The 18,704-nt window shown below is 42.9% G+C and overlaps 1 protein-coding gene across 3 annotated transcripts in view; it reads left to right on the forward strand.

The window, feature by feature from the left end:
* Positions 1-823: 823 nt before the first annotated feature.
* The window catches only part of GRIN2A (glutamate ionotropic receptor NMDA type subunit 2A), a 158,269-nt gene continuing 140,388 nt past the window's right edge, over positions 824-18,704 (forward strand). For all 3 annotated transcript variants that reach the window (XM_063171090.1, XM_063171091.1, XM_063171088.1), the window contains exons 1-3: positions 824-1,232; positions 1,969-2,194; positions 3,629-4,051. In XM_063171090.1, the coding sequence (XP_063027160.1) occupies positions 3,647-4,051 (405 nt within the window). In that variant the 5' untranslated portion in view covers positions 824-1,232; positions 1,969-2,194; positions 3,629-3,646. The remainder of the gene's footprint in view (positions 1,233-1,968; positions 2,195-3,628; positions 4,052-18,704) is intronic.

Consider the following 18,704-nt stretch of genomic DNA (forward strand, 5'->3'; position numbering starts at 1 on the left):
GCCTGTAAAGGATGGAGCATGGAGGAGGCCATCCCTCTGTGGTACTCTAGCTGGCACATTCATTTGTGCTAAACCAAATAAGTTGTGGCAGCTGGAGCAGGATGGTGGAAAGGAAAAAGCAGGAGAGCAGTGGAGTGAGGAAGAAGGCAGAGCAGTGTGTGGTGGAGGGAGGTTGAGGTGGGCTGTGGGGTGGGCAGGGAGGCAGGAATTGCTCTAAGGCCGGGGGGGTCTGACACGGGGGCTGTGAGAGGGGAATGGGAGATGGGGAAGCAGGCTCCAGGCTCTGAAATGGGGGATGTGGGAAGGAGGATGGAGCAGCAGGGATGCGCAGATGGAGCTAACTTCTACAGAGCTTTTTTGTGATATTTGCCTGCTGTCTGGAGCTTTTAGGGCTGCTTTTAGTGTGTAAGCTGCTGCTCCACATTCATTCCCCCGAGCCCCACGGCAGGGATTTCTGCTTGACAGCCCCTGCACCAAGGGAAAGGAGAACACTCTGGGGTTTCCCGGGCTACCAACCTTTGGCCGGGGGATGCTACCGCGGGGAGAGCGCTGGAGTTTGCCGCTCCTGCGCCCCAAACCCGGCGTTCTCGCCGTTCCCCCAGATCTGACACCCCCTCCCCCGATTGCCTGCGTCTGACTCATTCGCTGGTGCTTGTGCAAGCAGAGCGGGGCGGGGGGGTGGGGTGGGGGAGAAGCCTTCAAAGTATCCAGAGCGGCTGCTCCGGCTGTGGCAGGGCGGCCGTGAGCTGCGCCCTGCAAGGGCGGCGGTGCCGGGGGCGGCGGAGCGGAGCGGGCCCGCAGCGCCGCGCAGGCGGCCCCGGGTGGAGCCGCCGCACCTCCCGGAGCCCGGGCAGTGCCCGCCGCTCCCAGGGAGCGACAGCAGCTCCGTGCCCGCCGTCCTGGGGAGCTGCTGCGGCAATATCGCCGTTTAAAAAAAAAAGGGAAGAGAGGAAAAAAGAAAAGGGGAAAAAAAAAAAAAAAGATGAAGATGCTTAAATGCCTCCTGCCAAAAGTAAAGAGCGAATCTCAGTTGCAGTGGCTCCGCTAAAACTTGATCATGCGGGATTTCAAGCGATAAAGAGCTGCCGGGCTGCTATTTACTGCGGTGGGAACAAGTTGCAGGATGAAATCCGGGCGTTAAGGGACCTGTTTTCCACTTCGCTGTTTGCAAAGGAATCTACTGAAATGACTTTGAGGATCTTTAAACTGGAACTATGTGGAGGGAGAATGCAGTAAGTAGCGCTGGTGGGAGCGAGGATCGCGCCCAGCTCGGGGCAGGGGCGCAGGGCTCGGGCTCTCGGTGCCGGCTCCGAGTTCCCCGGCAGCGCCGAGGGCCGGGCAGGGAGCGCCGGCTGCTTTGCCTGGCCAGCCAGCGTCCTACATAGAGCTGGGGGTGCTTGAAGAACTGCCTTCATGCATATTTACTGATTATGAATGAAAAAAACCGGAGCATTCGCGCTTTCCGTGGCGGGCTCTGCTTTAGTGTCTCCCTGGGTTTGTTTATGGTAAATTGGGAATGAAGCGGTTCTGATCCAGGAGAGCTTTATCCCACACCGCTTTAGCTGTGCTCCGGGTTATGCTCGTTCTGAACCTGCCAAGAAAACTCCTGCCCTTGCTCATATTAATTAGCTGCGCTTTCCAGGTTGGATGTCTCTTCCCTCAGCTCTCAAACCCGTCCATCTCACTTGGAAGCACACGGGCAGTTGGGAGCTCAGGATTTTCCTGACCTGGATAAGATGAGGGACGTATCCCGGACGGCTGAGGGCTCACGGAGCTGCTTTTAGCAAAGAGCTGAAATCTAAGTGAAGGGGGGGGAACTTTTGATTGTAGTCACTTTATTTCCGCTCACATACCACATGCGATCGAAGTATATTTCTTTTTCTCCTGTTAAATCTGCAACCTGACTAACGGCTTCTCCTCGTCTCCTCTTGTCCCCCCGCTGTCCCGTCCCGTTCCCCCCGTGTCCAGCCCCCCCTTGCCTGTCTCCCTGTCCACGTAGCCGCCCTCCCGGGATGCCATGTCGCTCGCAGGCTGCGGCGGGGATCACGCGTGCGGCCAGCGGCGCGGAGGCCAGCCCTGAGCCCGGGCAGCGAGGGGCGCGACATGCCCGCGGTCGCGACATGTCCTGCAGCGACACCGACAGCAGCACCGGCACCTCCGGCAGCCGCCGCCGCTCCGTCTCCTGAGGCGCTGGGTACGTGCGGCCCGCGCCCGCACGGGGGCGCCCTCGCAACGCGGCCGGGCCGTCCGTGCGCGCTCCCGGCACCAGCGAGCCGTGCCCGAGGGGCGCTCGGAACGGGGGGATCGGAGCGCTCGGAACGGGGGGTTCGGGGGCCCCCAGCGTTCCTCGGGCTCGGGGGGAAGCCGGGGCAGTTCGGTGTGCTGTCCCACCGCGCTCCGTGTGGCGGGGCCGGCGGGAGCCCGGCCCGCAGTGAATGTGCAGCGCTGATGTGCGGTTGGATGCTCTGTGGAGTGCCCCGAAAGGAGGTGGCTATGCTGCAAGCCCCTGTCTGGCTGTGTGTGTGTGTCAGCAGCAGGCGGCTGTGGCTGAGGATGGGGATAGGGCTGGCGGGATGAGAGGGGAGATGTGGAAAATGCCACCCCTGATTGGACAGCCCCGCTGGTGCGCTCTGCGTGACGCTCCGCAACAAGCTTGGCTTGATGTGGCACAGGGACTCCCTTCCTGCAGCTAGCGGAGAGCCAGTTGTGGGGGTGGAAATCCCCCGGGGCACAGAAACAGGGGGAGATCTTGCAGAGTCAGACCTGCTCTCCTTCTGCCTCCTTCAGATAGCTCAGATCCCTTCTGTGGCTCATCTCTCTCCCCATCCTACTCCGTCTATATTCAGCCCCCTACAGAGACTCAGTGAAGACGTGAGGTAACCGGTGCAGTGATGCTCGTTTATGGAACACCCTCCCCTTCAACACTAGGGACAACTTTGTGTCCGAGATCAGCAGTTCTGAGATGCTCAAGTTCTGAATGCTGCATGAGAGGACAGAGAAGAATTAAGATAGAATATTGTGCTTTTGAATCTGTTCCAGAAATGCAGTAGGATTCCTTAAGCAGCGGCTGCCTAGGGGGGATCCTCAGAAATAAAACAGCATGAGTTTGGGATGCTGTGAGATGTATGGAGTGTGTGAACTGGGGTTTCCAGCAGACCTTTGGCTCACTTCTCTCATTTTGGGCTAAAATACCTCTCTCGGATAGACCGTGACTAAAGTTTAAATAGATGTCCAGGATGAAGGAAAATATTCTGGATGGAAAAAGATTGCTTTTACCTATTTTAGCACAGCAAGGTTAAAGAGAAGGATGAGAATGTCTTTTTTAAAAATTATGTCAGTCATTTAAATTTTGTTGGCTATCCCGGAAGAATTTTAATGGGTCTTTTCTCTGAACTTCTGCTACAGTTTTTGCCTTGCTCATGGAAGGCCAGCTGTAATACTGTCATCAAGCCAAGTTTTTGATAGGATATAAGAGGCTTGACTTGGAACTAAGGTGAAGGATGCATTATAAAAAGCTGCTAAAGTTTGCATTATGCCCAGAAGCTTTCTGTTTAAAACCTTCTTTGAAGATATGCAGTATATATATATTTCTCTACTTTCTTCTTATGCATTGTGATCGCTTTTACAGGGGATAAAGCTGGCAAAGATGAGGAAAATTGGCTGTGCTCTCCTGGTACTCCAAGCTCTTCTGGCACCTTTGGATCTTGTTCGTGGAGCAGAGAAAAATTATCCCATCCTGAACATTGCAGTGATTCTGGGAAGGACCAAGCACATAACAGAGAGAGATATCAGAGCTCTCTGGACCAGGGAAATGTCAGCAGACCTGACTGTTGATATCAATGTTGTGACTCTTCTTGTGAACCAGACTGACCCTAAGAGCATCATAACACATGTTTGTGACTTGATGTCAGGCACCAAGATCCATGGAGTGGTTTTTGGAGATGACACTGATCAGGAGGCAGTAGCTCAGATTTTGGATTTTATTTCATCTCAGACTTCTATTCCAATTCTTGGAATTCATGGCGGGGCCTCCATGATAATGGCAGATAAGGTAGGAAAATTTATTAAGAGCTCTTGCTATTCTGATGTACTTCATTGTATTGGTGTCTATCATGAATAATTGCTACAAGCAAGTCTAAAAAAGATGCTCTTAATTGTCTCTCTGTACTTGAAAAAGTATGTATAATGGTGTCTTTGATGGCTCATCAAATATTCAGAAATATTTCAGGGTTCATGCCTGAAACTCAACTTTCTAACACTATCAAAGCAGCCCTAGTGAGATATTACTCTCCAGCACATGGAATGATGGTCAGTTAAAAAACTTCAATAGCTAATATGATCAATACATGTAAAAACAGCCTCCTAATAGTAGGATCATCAAATAATTTTGAGGATAAGTTGTAAAACTATAAGCAGATGTTCTGTGGTGCTTATGAGAAATAGCAAGGAATAGATGCACCTGAATGTATCTGGGTGCAACAGTAATAATAGGACAATAATAACCCAGACTTTAGTGGTCCACTACAGCATCTGAATTAAGTAGTCGTGCACACATGAACCACTGCATTCCATGAATTCATTGAATGAGATTTTTGCTAAATGGATAGTTGTACTTTGCTACTGTAGTTCATGAAAATCCAGTAAGGGCCGTCTGAAATCTGGAGGTAATGATAAATGGTCTTGTTGGAAAACATATTTTTATGTAATCTGTTGTGAGACTGGAAGAGCAAAAGTGACTCATGTCCCAAGTTCCTTAACGCTGTAAGGATTTTTAAGAGCTCTTTGCTGGCACTGCAGCATTGATTTTGAGAGGTGATCCCTGCTGCTCCTGAGACAGGCACTGAGTGCAGGGCTCAGCTCTGCTGGGGGCTCTGCCTCACTGGGACTCAGAGGAGCTCCCGGTGCGGTGTAAGAGAGGAGAGCTCAGAGAGAGCGCACATGTGCGAAGTCACTGGTTTGCCAGCACTTGAGCATCTTTAATGTGAATTCTAACTTATTTCCTGGTATTTCCATGCTTTAGGGTTCCTTATTCATTGAATATTATCTTTTCTTAAGAGTGACTTTTGAGTAGTAAAGGGCTCTCTGAACACATCTGAAAAGGAAGTGGTCCAGATGTATTATTTTGTGAAGGTGGGGGGAAAAGAAGCAGGGTTAATTATGATTGAGGAATCAGCTTTGAACTTTGGAAACTTTTTACCTCTGGAATAGACTTTTTTCCTTTGGGATAAGAGGTCTGTTTCTCTTATTCTCTTATTTGAATAATGGTCCTATAGAACTTGTCATACAAGGGAGGACAATAAGTGCTGAATTATAGCAGGGATCCTATAACAATGGCTTTGGCATCTTGATTTATACAGAAAGATCATTACAGTCAATGCTGCTATCTCAAATGCAATTGCAGTGACCAAATTACAGAGGCAGTTATTTCATGTGCTTTTAAATTACAGTGCAGATTTACTTGTCTTTTAAAGCTGGGTTTATATGTATTTAGTGCTTCTATTTGATACATATTTCACTTAACTGTGTCTGCCAGTGTAGGAACACTTGATCTCAGCCAGGGCTAAGTGATGAAATACTGGAAGAAATTCTTACAGAATCATCTTCACTCTTGGTGGCAGATGCAGGATGTTACTGATACAGATCTATTTTTACTTTTATGTAAGAGCCTCTAGAAAATGAAACAGTCTATTTTTCTGTCTCAGTAAATTACTACTATTTTCACTGTATGCTAATATTATCATTATTGTATCACTGCCATTTATTTTAGGGGTTATGAAAGTTTTATTAGCAAACTTTCCTGCTGAAATTTAGCTTCTAAGATTTCCATTTGGGAAATCAAAATTGTCTTTTGTGTGTTAAAACAATCTAACAGAGCAGTCTTCAGTAGCTTGAATTGGGTGAAGGAATTGTTTGTTCATGCAACTAATATTGCCTTAATTTTCAGCCTGACCTTTGCAATGTGCAGTGTCTTGCAGTGGGGTTTGGAACATCTCAGTAATGAGACTTGCAGGTGTCACTCAATTAACCATTCATTTAGGAATGAATTCCTTGGAGATGAAGTTGAAATTCACAGTGCTGTCATAAAGGCGGGGAGATGAAATCTGAGGGAGAAGGATTGGAAATATGAAATGTTTCAAGTCTCTGTCAGGATTTTAGCTGGCACACAGAGGTGTTGTCTGACTTGTGAAGATTATTTTAAGTCTCCTGCTTTGTCTCATGCATTGAGATGCCTGGCTGTGCAAAAGGTGCTTGGTCCCACTCCTGCTTGTGGATGTAGTGCTCTGGCACTCTAATAAGGCCATTTCATTTGTGTCCTTATCCTATGAGGTCTGTGCCAGGTTGTTATGTGATGCTGAACTCAACTAAACTGAGGGCACAGGAATGGGAACTCATTTATAATGCTCTATACTGCTGAAGACTTCACTGAATGACTCAGAGGAGATAAGCTACCATATTCTCTGTGGCTAATAAATATTATGTCAATGTGAATCTTGACTGAAGACCCATATCTGTAAAAAAAAAAAAGCTGTTTTATATTTCCAAGAATGAGGTATGGCCATATTTGGAGTTTGCAGTGATTAATGCAGGACATAGAGCTTTTGAAGTGCTGTGTCCCTGTCTGAACATCTGGGGTGAGTGGTGTGTTGTCTAGACTGCCTCCTTTGCCAGCCCAGCTCTGCTTCAGTTTGCTCAGAGTTTGCCTGCACCATCTGAGGAGGGATTTTGCATGATTCAGACATGGAAAATAGACAGGCATGTGAAGCCAACCAATCCAGAATGTTTTCTGAACTCATTGATCTCTTTTCACCTGATATCAACCCTACCAACAAACCAATGGGACACCTGGGGGTTTATGGCACTTACCTGCTCCTGATTGTGCTGCAGAGATGCCCTTTGGGCAGTGCCACAGCTGATTTTATCCCCTGGTCTTGGCAGGAGCTCTCCTGCCAATGAGCTGCTCCTTGGCTTTGGTCCCCAGTTCTGCCACGCACTTCAAACATATTCAGATGTGGGAGAGTCTGCTGAAACAAGATGAGAATTGTCTGGGGCATCTGTGCCAGCCTGCTGTGCATCAGCATCCCTTGGAGGATGCTGAAAACAGGCTGGCTGTTTATTCTTCTTGTATCTCTTGATATTTGAGATGTCTCAACAAACATTGCTTAGGAACTGTTTTCTGACTTGAGCATTTTGTTTCAAACATAGTTACCTTTGTTTCACCACATGCTATGATTATAATGGCAGTATTTGCGATACTTTTTTTTTTTTAAAAACAGAACATGATGTGTAGTTATGTGTCAATGCTAAAAGACTTCTTCACATGTGGGAAAATTATCCCTATGTATGGTAAATATGTCCAGGAATATTTAGTGTCTTTGAAAGATACTGCTTTTGCTGATTGCAAACCTAAATGTTTCCAGAAGTCTTTCTAACAGACATAATTTGAGGCATTTTATTCTTGTGGAAGCACTCAAAGTTATAACATAGTCAAGAAGTGTTAAGGGTGAGGGTAATTTTCCAGAAGGGCTATCACAAAGTGATACTTCTTGAAACAGATCTGGGAATGTTATGCAAAATAATTAACTGCTTTTCCAGAAGGTTAGTGCTATATATTATTGCAGAATCATCCTGTGAGAGCCCTGGAGGTTAGACAGGGTTGCTGGAGGTTGTCTAACCCAGCCCTTGCTCTCTGATGAGCTAATATTGAAATCAGATCATACAGTCAAGTTTTGAATATCTCCCTGGAAGTAGATACCACAGCCTCTCTGGGCAATCTGTTTCAGCAATTAACCTCTCTCACCATGCAAATATTTTGCTTTTATCTCATTAGAGTTTCCCTTGATACCACAGGCTTTTGTTCTTTTGCTGTGAGTCTGAGTCCAGCTCTCAGTGCCATTGCCGGCTCAGTTACAGCGCTCCTCACCTGTCGCTTTCCTGGGGAAAAGGTTCCTTCAGCCCTTGCACTTCGGGCGTCCTTGGATACATCGGTGTCTTGTATGGGGAGACCCAGATAGGGCAGGGGGCTGCAGGTGTGGCCCAGCGGGTGCTGCGGGGGGAGCAGCGGCTGCCGCAGCCGGGCTGGGCTGTGCCGCCGAGAGGGAGCACTGCTGACTCACCTTCAGCGCATCCCCTGGGCCCCGGGGCTCTGCCGGACACTTCATCAGCATCGCATCTAACTGCTCATAAGCACCGAGTGAAACTCTGCTTTGAAATCTTTCCTTCCTTTCGTGGTGATTTTTTAGGTACTTCAGTGAAACACTTGAAGATGTTTGCATTACTCTTGTCATTTTCACCTCATTATAGGTATAGCTGGAATTGCTTTGTTTTAGCTCGTTTGAGAGGCACAAAACCGTGCTGCACTTGTGCAAACCAGAGCTCTAAGCAGCTGTGATCAGAGCTCCCCCAGACTCCGGGCTCTGGAGCATTTATGCTCCCATATCTGTATGTGACTTAGATGTTCAAGTTCCTCCACACATCCTCCTGCCTCTTTGCCAAATGTCTTCATGGCACAGGGATTCTCTAAAGGACCAAAAGAGGTTCAAAAGCCACACTCAACTCTTCTACTATGTGTAAGTGTGCTTCAACTCCTAATGCTTTCAACCTTCTTTGATGGATAGCAGGGGGGTGTTGTATTTGTTTTTTATTGTAGAATCTTTTCTGGAGGTCATCCTACATGGAATGTGCTCATTAATTCATGTGTCTGCCATATGCATACATAGATTTGTCTAGTCCGTTTAGTTGGCTTGTAAAAGCAGTTCTGTATTTCATTATAGAAAACTGTAAATTTAAGATTTTCTATAATAGCAACTTTTCATTTCCCCCTTACTGATGGCTGATGTGTATGGCACTATGTATCTGAGCATGATACTCACATTGGCTTTGTTACTGTTAGGAAGATTAAACCACAGGTTAATAATACTTTAGTGCAAAAATAGCTGTATTCATATAACTGCTGTTTCAGGTCTAGACATAGTAGCTTGCACTACTATATAGTCTGTTGCACACAATATTTCCAGCTTCTGACTCATTTAAAGAAGCAATTGAATTTGATTTTCTTCCTTTCTAGCTGTATGAAGGTCCCTATGGGAAGAATAACCTTCAGATATTCTAATTTTTATTTTGAGCTGCAGTAGGAATGTAGCACTGACCTCCTTGCAAATCTGTGTTTACTTGTCCATATCCATAAAGTCAACCTATATGTACTTTTAAGAAAGTCTTGCACATCCATAAGATTTTTAGACCTAGAACGTAATCTGTGGCAGTACCTTTTGCACATTCTGCAATTACACATTTTGTAATCAGTGGTGTTAAATGGTTAAAAACATGCCTGGGATTTGTCCTGTTGAGGAGAATGAAGTGAGTGCATACAATATCCTGTGTTTTTCCTCCTCAGGAGGCAGTGCTGTGCCAGGGTGAGATGGTTGGGATAGAGCCTGCTGGTTGAGACATTGCCATTACTGTGCTGGCATGGCTGGGAGTGTTTGCCACCTTCAACTGGGTCTTGGAACTCAGAGGAGCATTATATTAATGATGTGAGCTTTGCTTTCTTGCTCTCTTTCTCCCATTCCTTTTACTAAAGGGTTTTCCTAGCAATAAATTTTCCTAGAAGTGATTTTATTATTCCTCTTTCGCTTGTCCATGAAAGCTTATCCCTCTTAATTGGGTGAAGGAAACATGGATGGATTTCTGGAATACTGCAAGAGTAGACTTGAACTGTCACTCTTATGGAGCTCAAGGGAGGGATAGTTACTTTAATTTTCCAAAGTAGAAGGAAGATAGTTTTGAAAATATTGGGAACTTTGGTAACTAATGAACAAGTTATAGGAAACTGAAGTCTTCTAGAGTTTGCTTGATTTTTCATGCAGTTTACATGTAGGTAAGTTCCTGATATCTTAGTTTGCTTAAATTTGCAGCTGAGCTGAGGGTGCAGGGCTGGTTTCCACACTCCACTCATTTAGGAGAAAGGATGGTTTGGCTTCACTTTAGTCCTTTGCAGTAAGCTGTATATTTTCATCTCAAAGGTACTGTTTTCTTTCTCTTCCAACTGTTCTTAGTTTTACCTTGGAAATAGAAAGCTTTAAGTATCTTTGTTTTGAGCAGCAACATCTTAAAACTGCTGGCAAGTCTGGCAAGTCCCTGTTGTAGATCACCCATGCAATCTCTCCAAACTATTGCCTGCCTGTGGGTAATTACAACACAGCACACTCCTGGGCTGTGAAAGTAGGACACAAGACCTTCAGCATGATTTTCAGCTTCCAGAAACTCCTGGTGACTTCTTTGGATTTTTTTTTCCAAGAACATTCTCAAATAGAAAATTAAAAAATATTCCTTTTAAGCTATAAAATAATTATAGGTCATTACAAAATACATAGCAAGTTTCTGGCAATTAGAATTATCCAGAGAATGTACCTGAAAGTCTAAAATTATGCAGTGTACAGCACAGAAGGGCTTTGATATAATGTCAAACACATTTGTGTTTCATCTATTAATTATTTTTGAGGATGCTTAGATTACTTGAATAGACAGTTCATTAGTGTGTTTTGTCACTTATTTGAACTAACAATTTAATTTGGAGAATTTCTCTATAATTTTTTTTGCTTGGAAGACTCTGGGATAGATCTGCCTACCTGGTGATGGTACAGAGGGCTTTGAATAGATGCACAGAGAGAATTTGCAGACTGTAGCTTTTAATTTTTACAAATCTGTGGTCATCTGGTTTGTACTCTTTCCCTTCCCCTCTTCCCTCCTCCTTCCTTCTTTGCCTTTGCTCTTGCCTGGAGCTATGAAGTTGTGTGGATTTTACTGAGAGAGCCCAGCCTGGATTGTCTCCACACCATCTGTCACCATATTGTTTGTTTAAATCCTTGAGATATTTTCTTCTGTACTTCACTGAAATAAATACATAAAGCTGCAGCAGCATCATTGGCTATTTATATTAGATTTAGACTTAATGTCCTTAGGAGAAAACCCCTGTGCTTGCAGTTGAGGTGCATGAGCTGGAGGCACAGTGTGTAAAGCTGCACATGGTTCAGTTCCCTGCCTGCAGAGCTGCAGTGGGTTCAGTGCATCAGCCCAGCCCCTCTGGCTCCTCAGGGGGACACCCAGCTGGGCCCTGATGGCCCTGCAGGGACACTGCTGCTCAGGGATAATGCTCTGTCTCTCCACTCTTTCAATGAAAATGTTTTGTGCCCTTTGGCAAATGCGGGATGAATCCTGTCTGTCCTGAGAGTTGATAGTCTGGGTCAGGGAAATGTGAAACTCACAGGCTCTGTGAAACCAGAGCTGGAAATGAGTGGTTGGTTAGAAGGTGGAATGTTTGGAGAGAAATTGAAGTGTGCAGAAGAAAGGTAGTATAAAAGCTGAACAGCCATTAGGAAAATGAGTTTTGCTGTTATGCAAATGTGATATTCCAAGTTGCTGATGGGGCTGGTTGGTGCCACGCTGCTGTAAGTTTGTGATAGGCAGTTAGCATTGTCTCCTTTCCCTATAGCAATTTTTTCTGTACGTTCCATACACATGAAGCTTAAGGGATTAAAAAGTCTCAGTATCTGGGGGGATGAGCAGGTTCCAGGTGTAAAAGTTCTCTCTTATTTGGGGAAGAGCAAAATTCCTCTGGAGAGAGGTTTGTCCTTTCTGGCCTCCTGGGCTGAGGGGTAAATGGGGTTCCCTGATCAACCTTTGTGAATGATTTAAACCTCTTGAAAAAGGAACCATTTCTAGTCCAAATTTGAGACTAAGATTTTATTTGCATACTGATTCTTTCAGCTTCACTTGCAGATTAAAGAAATAATTCATGAATGTACATATGTAGATGGCTTGTATAATCCATTTCTTTTCTGTTCTCCTCTTCAACAGCTACAGAGGCTGAACTAAATTTAGGAAATCCAGCAACATTTCTGAGGTCAGACTGGTCATAAACTTCTAGAGCATGGCAGTAACTCCATTTGGTTGTACATTGGTCAATCTTGCTTAGTAAGATGAACATGTTTTTGGACGGGGAAATTGAAAGTAGAGGTACATTTCCTTCTGGCTGTAACACACTGAGAAACACATTAAAGGGTTCTGGATGAGATTTGACTAAAACATTGTAATATTCTGCATACAGCTCCAAACCAATCTCAATTTCTTTTGAAAGAAAGACATCTCTTTGGACATCTTTTGTGTCTTATTTGGGTGTGATCAGCCCTGAGAAATCAAGGTTTGTGATTTTTGGTATACATGCAGGCTCTTCTCCCTGCTTTTTCCTGGATTCCCTTGCTGAAGGTGGAGAAGGAAGGCTGAGAGAAAAACAGGTGGTAATCTTTGTGCTTTTAATATTTTCCAATGATTTACCTACTCATTGGGTGGAGCCTGCAGGTGGTGGTGCTTTGGTGAGCTGCATTGGCTAACAGAAATGTGATTTCCCAGCAGGATCACATCCAGCCATTCTGGAGTAGCTTGGATTTTTTTCAGATCAAGACCTCTCAACTTTGTGCATCCCTTGATTTGGGTTTTGAGTAAGCATTTTTGGAGAGGTGCTTCATTACCACATGACTCCCCAGTCAGTGTTTTGGGCTTCCTGTCTCCATCATAGGTTTGGGAAAGTAATTTCCTTCTAGGCTCTTAATGAAGATAGGCTGAACCATTTCCTTGTCACAAGTTCCTTGCTGCAGCATGACTGAGAGCTCCAGTGCTGGTCTTGCTCCATGGCCTCTGCTCAGTGTTTGTGGCTATTTATAACCTGCCTTTTGTGCACATTGCAGCAAGATGTTTCTATAAACATGTTTCATTCAAAGGATTGCTGCGTGGAAAGCTGCTTATCTTTTTTTTTTTTTTTTTTTTTCTTGACAGTGACAGTTTTTTTAGTGTCCTAACTTTTGGTTCAAGATTTCTTTAAATTTATTGATGGAAAGTTTTGTCTATTTGTGCCGAGCAGTTTGCCTTTCCATGTGACTAAATTAGCAATAGGACTGCTTTGTTTTCACTGCATTGATTTTGTGTCTAGTGGAAACATGCTGTGTATGTAGAACTACTATGAAAGAAGAGCAAGCAAGGATTTTATAGCCACCTTTCAGCTCAACAAAATTTGCAACACAATTATGTATGACAGAATATAGAATTAAGGTAATCTCTTCTAAGTAACAAGTTGCTTTTAGGAGTTACAGAAACATATAATTACCAGACAAATTGCATGTTATTTTTTGTGTGTGAGGCTAATTAAGAGTTCTGAATAAATTGTGTTGATATAGGCATCAGAGCTTATGAAGTACCTAATTGGGATGAGATAAGGCTTGTGAATTCATCATAAGAAAACAAATGCCAGAATTATGAATTATGTGTCTGTATTCTAGTCAAGTACCATTTAGGATGGTCTGGTTTATTTTCAGCAGTCACACTATTTTTGTAGGAAACAAACTAACCCTGTTCTTTATTTGGTTTTGATCTGTTTGCATCCCCTCCTCTTTCCTTTATCTGTGTTTAACTACTGTTATCTGCAAAAAGGCTGGCAATTCCTTTTGTGGAATCTGGGTTCCAGAGGAAGATATGCATGGCTCAGCTGCTTAGCATGTGAAACTTTAAGGTCTGTCCCATAACTGTGTAACAGCAAACTGGTGCAGAAGTTGTAAAAAGAAATACTTGCTTTCTTCACTTGCTCTTAGACTGGATTTTCCTTACCCAGTCCATTCTCTGCCCACCTTCTTCTCCTAGGAGCTGCTTCCAATCCCCCTCCTCTGCTGGAGCTTTCAGCTGCTCCCCATCCATTTGCCATTCCACTTCATACTTGACTGTCATTCTAGTTAGGATGGCTTTTTATTTTCATTTATTGCCTTAATTTACTTCTAGTAGAAGCAAAGGTGAGTAGGAGGGAATACACCTCTCAGCCTAAAATTCTGTATCCCTGAATTTTAGGAATGCTGGGACTCTTTCAGTGTACACAGAGCACAGAAGACAGTTGCTAAAATCATCTTAATTGGAGAAATAAAAATTCTGTGGGGTCCCAAGAACATAGTAAAAACTATGAATTTAAGCCAAACCTCTTCTTATTTAATAAGCCGGAAACAGAGGAAAGGAGTATAAACTGAGCCAGGTGAGTGAGGACAGTGTTGGTGGGAAACTGAGGTGGTGATAAAACAGAAATAAAAATTAGTGATGGAAGTGCTCTTTTGTGAAAAAAACAGTATGAGAACCAGAATTACTCAAAATTCTGAACAGTTTCCATCTCTATCTTTTCAGGGTTCCTGACCTTGGCATTTTGGGCAATGCTTTTCAGTCCTAAGTCATTCCTTCTGCATTCACTGACTACTTTAGATACTTGCACAGGGAGGTTCTTGCTTTTCCTTTTGCAGTGTGGGGAGTCTGGGCTGGAGTTAACCATCTGGAAACTGATGTATTGGAGTGTCTGCTTGTATCCATTCTAAGGCAATTTGAAATTTCTCTACTGCTCCTGTTTTTTTCCATTAGTGTAACCTCTGAGACAGGGAGTCTGTTATAGGCTTTTCCTGAAATAAAATCCTCCCCTTGTTTTGCTGTGCACTTGGTTGGCCACTGATGCTGTTCTGTGTAAACATTAATTTCTATAAAAATGGAAAGAGTGTTCACTAATTCTCTGATTTGTAGTAATAGAAGTACTTTTTTCTATGCATCTATATTCACTCTGTTCAGGTGCTTTGTGGGAGTGCCTAATACCTTGCATTATTTAGGAACTGGAGTCTCAAAATATATTAATAATTCCCTTTTATAATTTAATTCAGTTCTGAATTTTGCATCTCCCATTAGGGCTTTTAGAATACTTGTGGCAAGGACAGGTTGACAGGAAAAAATATGAAAGCAAATTTCTTCCCACTGTCTTAGGTGATTGCTAATTTTGCAGTCTGCCCTGTATGTGAAGGTGCTGTGTTATTACTTTAGAAATGCCATTCTGAGGCTCAGGTTCACTGGCACTTGGTTCCTAAATTGTTATTACATGCACTGAACAAATTCTGGATCCTGAATAACACAAATCCTGATGTTGTCTAACATCTGGTTGGATCATGAGGCTGAAAATGAACAGTGTCTGCAGAGAACAGAGCTCAGGGGAGAGCCGGGCAAGGACAGCCTGGGCACTTTGTGGGGAAAATACAAATTACATGATGCCCTCCACACTCTGGGTTAGAAAAAGACAAAAATTATTTTCATAGCCATTTCCAGATATACTTATCCGGTCATTTTTATCAGTCTTAACAACTGCAAAAATAATGTCACACCTTTTCTAACCTTTCTCAGGTTTCAGGCTTGCAATCTCTCACATTCCTGTTGCTCTTTGCTATCCATCATTATTTTATAAGAGTAGCTGAAATATTTCCAATGATCAGTGAAAAAATGACACTAAATAGATGACTTAGGACAGGTGCAAATAATAAAAGAAAAATCATGTTATTATATCCTGAACCATTGCTCAGTGTCTTCTCACTATATACAGGTATTTTCGCTATATACACTCCCTATATACAGATATTTTTGATGACATTCCCAATTTCTCATAAAAATCAGATATCTCACATGATCTCTGAATAAAATTTTAAAAGAATGTGTTGGAATTTTGTGATTGCAGCTGTCACCTGCAGTATGTGTGGTCATTGAAAGCCTTACCAATCTTTAGAGTGCTTGTTTAAATTGTTTTAATTTATTCTTTCTGACTCCTTCCTGGTATGAGATGACTCCTGGCTTAAGAGATGTTGGTTTTTGATGTAACTTTTTTACGGTATGAGGCAAAGATCTTTAAATAGGGAGAGATTTCAGGCAATAATAGAGTGTAACAGTCCACCTCAGCAATCCTTATTCCAGTGTAGGTCCCATTGATTTGTTAAGCTGCAGTGCAGCCCTCAGTGGACACTGCCTGAAAACAGTGAGAAACTTAAGCTAAAATAAGAATGAACTCTGCACATTTCCAACACTCTGCTGTGTTTTTTTAACTGTACAAAGTAGGTTATAGGCATGCACAACCTTAGTTTTAAATAAGTTATGCAGAAGAAAGCTCTCTAGGTCAGCAAAGGCATTTTTAAAAGCTGAGGAACAAAATGCCATGAGGAAAAGATAGTGTGCAGGTCATATACAAGTCCACGTGGAAAGCAAAAATCTTGCTGGTGGGATCCTGACTTTGGTGTGATTGATTTCATTGGGAAGTAAAGGATGAAGAGCAAGTGCAAAGTAAGCAAATGCTTTAAATAATTAGTCCTTTAGTGCTTATTTAATTGCCTTTCCTGAAAATTTCAACGCTGCCATGTAAAGAGATAATGAAGGGGTTTTTTTCTTTCAAATGAAGGGCTTAGTATGTTCTTTATGTAACAGCCATAAAGATGCAGACATAGTCTTGTAATATCTTGTAATATGAGATAGAAAGGCTAAGCATGCAATAGACTTAAAGCATTTTCTGCTAAGAAGAGCAATCTCTGGCTAAAGCAATGATTTGGTTTGTTAGGGGCTGCACTTGGGGAGTTCTGTCTCATGATTTACTGGATTGCTAGTGAAATACCCTGTTGACAAGCTGGTTGGTTTAATTTGAGTTAAACCTGATTATTATACACTAACTTATTTAAACTTCATTTTGATAGCTAGGTTTCTGCCTTACTGGGTCATTCTGAGGTTTCATTTGCATATTCCACCCAGTTAAAAATTCTGGTAGCTTTTCTAATTCAGCTCAGATGGTGGAATATTTTCCTTCTTAACAAGCATTCTAGTTTGTGTTAAAAAAAATTCTCCTTTCCTTAGTTTCTTTTTAAATCAAGTATGTACAGTAAGCTTGGCTCCCTATTGAGCTGGTTTAATCATTTGTTTTTTCCATCTGCAGAGAGCCAGTTCCCAAAGTAACTTCAAAGAGCCTTGCCTGAGTAAAAGCTTCGAGCTTGGGAGCAACAAAGATTACAGAAATGTGCTTATGCAACTGCTTGAAACCTCTGGCTATCTTGACATGGAGAATACAACTGAATATTTCCCTCTATTATTCTGTTACTATACACCTTAAATATTTGTAACAGAGTTTTGCTGCCACTCTGCTTTTGGCTCCCCTGGTGCCTGCACAGTGTGATGCGTCACACAAGTGCACACACGAGGCATTTGTAGGCTCAAGGGGATCACTGGTGTTCTGGGTCCTGAAGTGATCTCTCATCTAACTCCAACAAGAAAACAACCATCAAATTCAGCCTTGATGTAAATTGTCTATAGACAAGGCTGAAGACTGGCAGCAGCAGCAAATGCAGACTGTTTGTAATATTTTAGATTTGTGCAGGCTTTAATCAAGTGATGAAGAGGCTTCAAGTGACATGGCTCCTGGGGGAGTGGTAATGTCCCTTTTCATTTGAAAAATTTGTAATGTTGACATGTGTAACCTGTCAGTTTGCTGAGAATAGTCAATCCCTGCCCAATACAGGTAGATAGATATGGGATGCATATTTTATATCTAATGTATATGTCATGTTTTTGAGGGCAGTAACAAACTTAAACTAGCTAAGATTGCCAGTGTTTGTGAGAATCTGATTCCTATGAAGGTCAATATAAGTAATTGTCTTTATTTCTGTGGTCTTCCTCACAAGTGACTGTTCCTCATTCATGACGTTCCAGTCCAGTGGTTGTCATCATCACTTTGAAGAAAAGCTGATTTTTTTTTCCTTTTTTTTTTTTTTGACAAAACTATCTGAAAATCAGTGTGTCTGGGATTTGTCCCAAATTAATTTCCTGTGGAGAGAAGAGTTATGAGTTTGGTCTCAGTACAATGACTCTTTTGGATTATAATATCTGTCAGTGGAAATGCACTACTTTGGTTTTAACTGAAGCTATTTCAGATCTTAATTTTTGGCTTAATCAAATCCTTAGCACAAGCAAATCTAATTCTGGCATACTATTTCAATTGCACAGACTTTCATTTCTGACTAAGGATTGGAAGGATTAACCCAGATTTTAGCAGTTCTCTCCATGACTGGGTGGATAGGATTAAAATCTGTGCTGCTCACTGTGGCTTTTTATTCTAGTTTTTGATTAGTTATGTCTGTTGACCAGGGAAATTTTCTGAGGTTAAGACTACAGCTAAAAGAACTATGGTGAAGTCACTGGATGGAATTGTATTTTGATTAAAAATACAGCCCAGACATGCTTTGCCTGCTTACAGCACCACAATTTATAGTTTAGTCTATTCTAGATAAATTTTGTTGTTTGAAGTATTTTGTTGTTTGACGTATTAATAGATATAAATTTATCATCTTTTGGCTGTATAAATACAAATTTTAGGAAAAAATAATTGGGTACAACAGGAATGGCATTAACAGGCCCCAGCTGTAACCTCTTGTTAAGGACTGGCTGAACACAGCAAAAGTTTTTGGGCCAGAAGCTGGAAGGATGTTTCTGTGTCTAATTTCTATCAGTGCAGCTATTAGCAATAGAGAATTTTCTGGAATAATGTCTGCAATTAGTCTCCCACCTTCTAAAAAGCCCTGATTCTGTAATAAGCTTAGAAATTTGTTACTTCAGTGACCAGGGAATGAAAGTCTCACCTCCAGGAGATAAGGCACTTTGGTTTTGTTTAATCTGGTAAAAATGAGCCTGGGAGGAGGATGTGGTGGCTGGATGCAGGAAGAAGAAAAACCGATGAAACAGCATAAAATGAGTCAGACAACTGAAACTTGGGTGGGAAATTGAAAGAGGTGAATGGTATTTAGATGGAAAATGAAGAAGCTCAGGAATGGCAAGAATGGGCT

The sequence above is a fragment of the Melospiza melodia genome, chromosome 18, assembly GCF_035770615.1.
Source record: "Melospiza melodia melodia isolate bMelMel2 chromosome 18, bMelMel2.pri, whole genome shotgun sequence".
NCBI lineage: Eukaryota > Metazoa > Chordata > Aves > Passeriformes > Passerellidae > Melospiza > Melospiza melodia.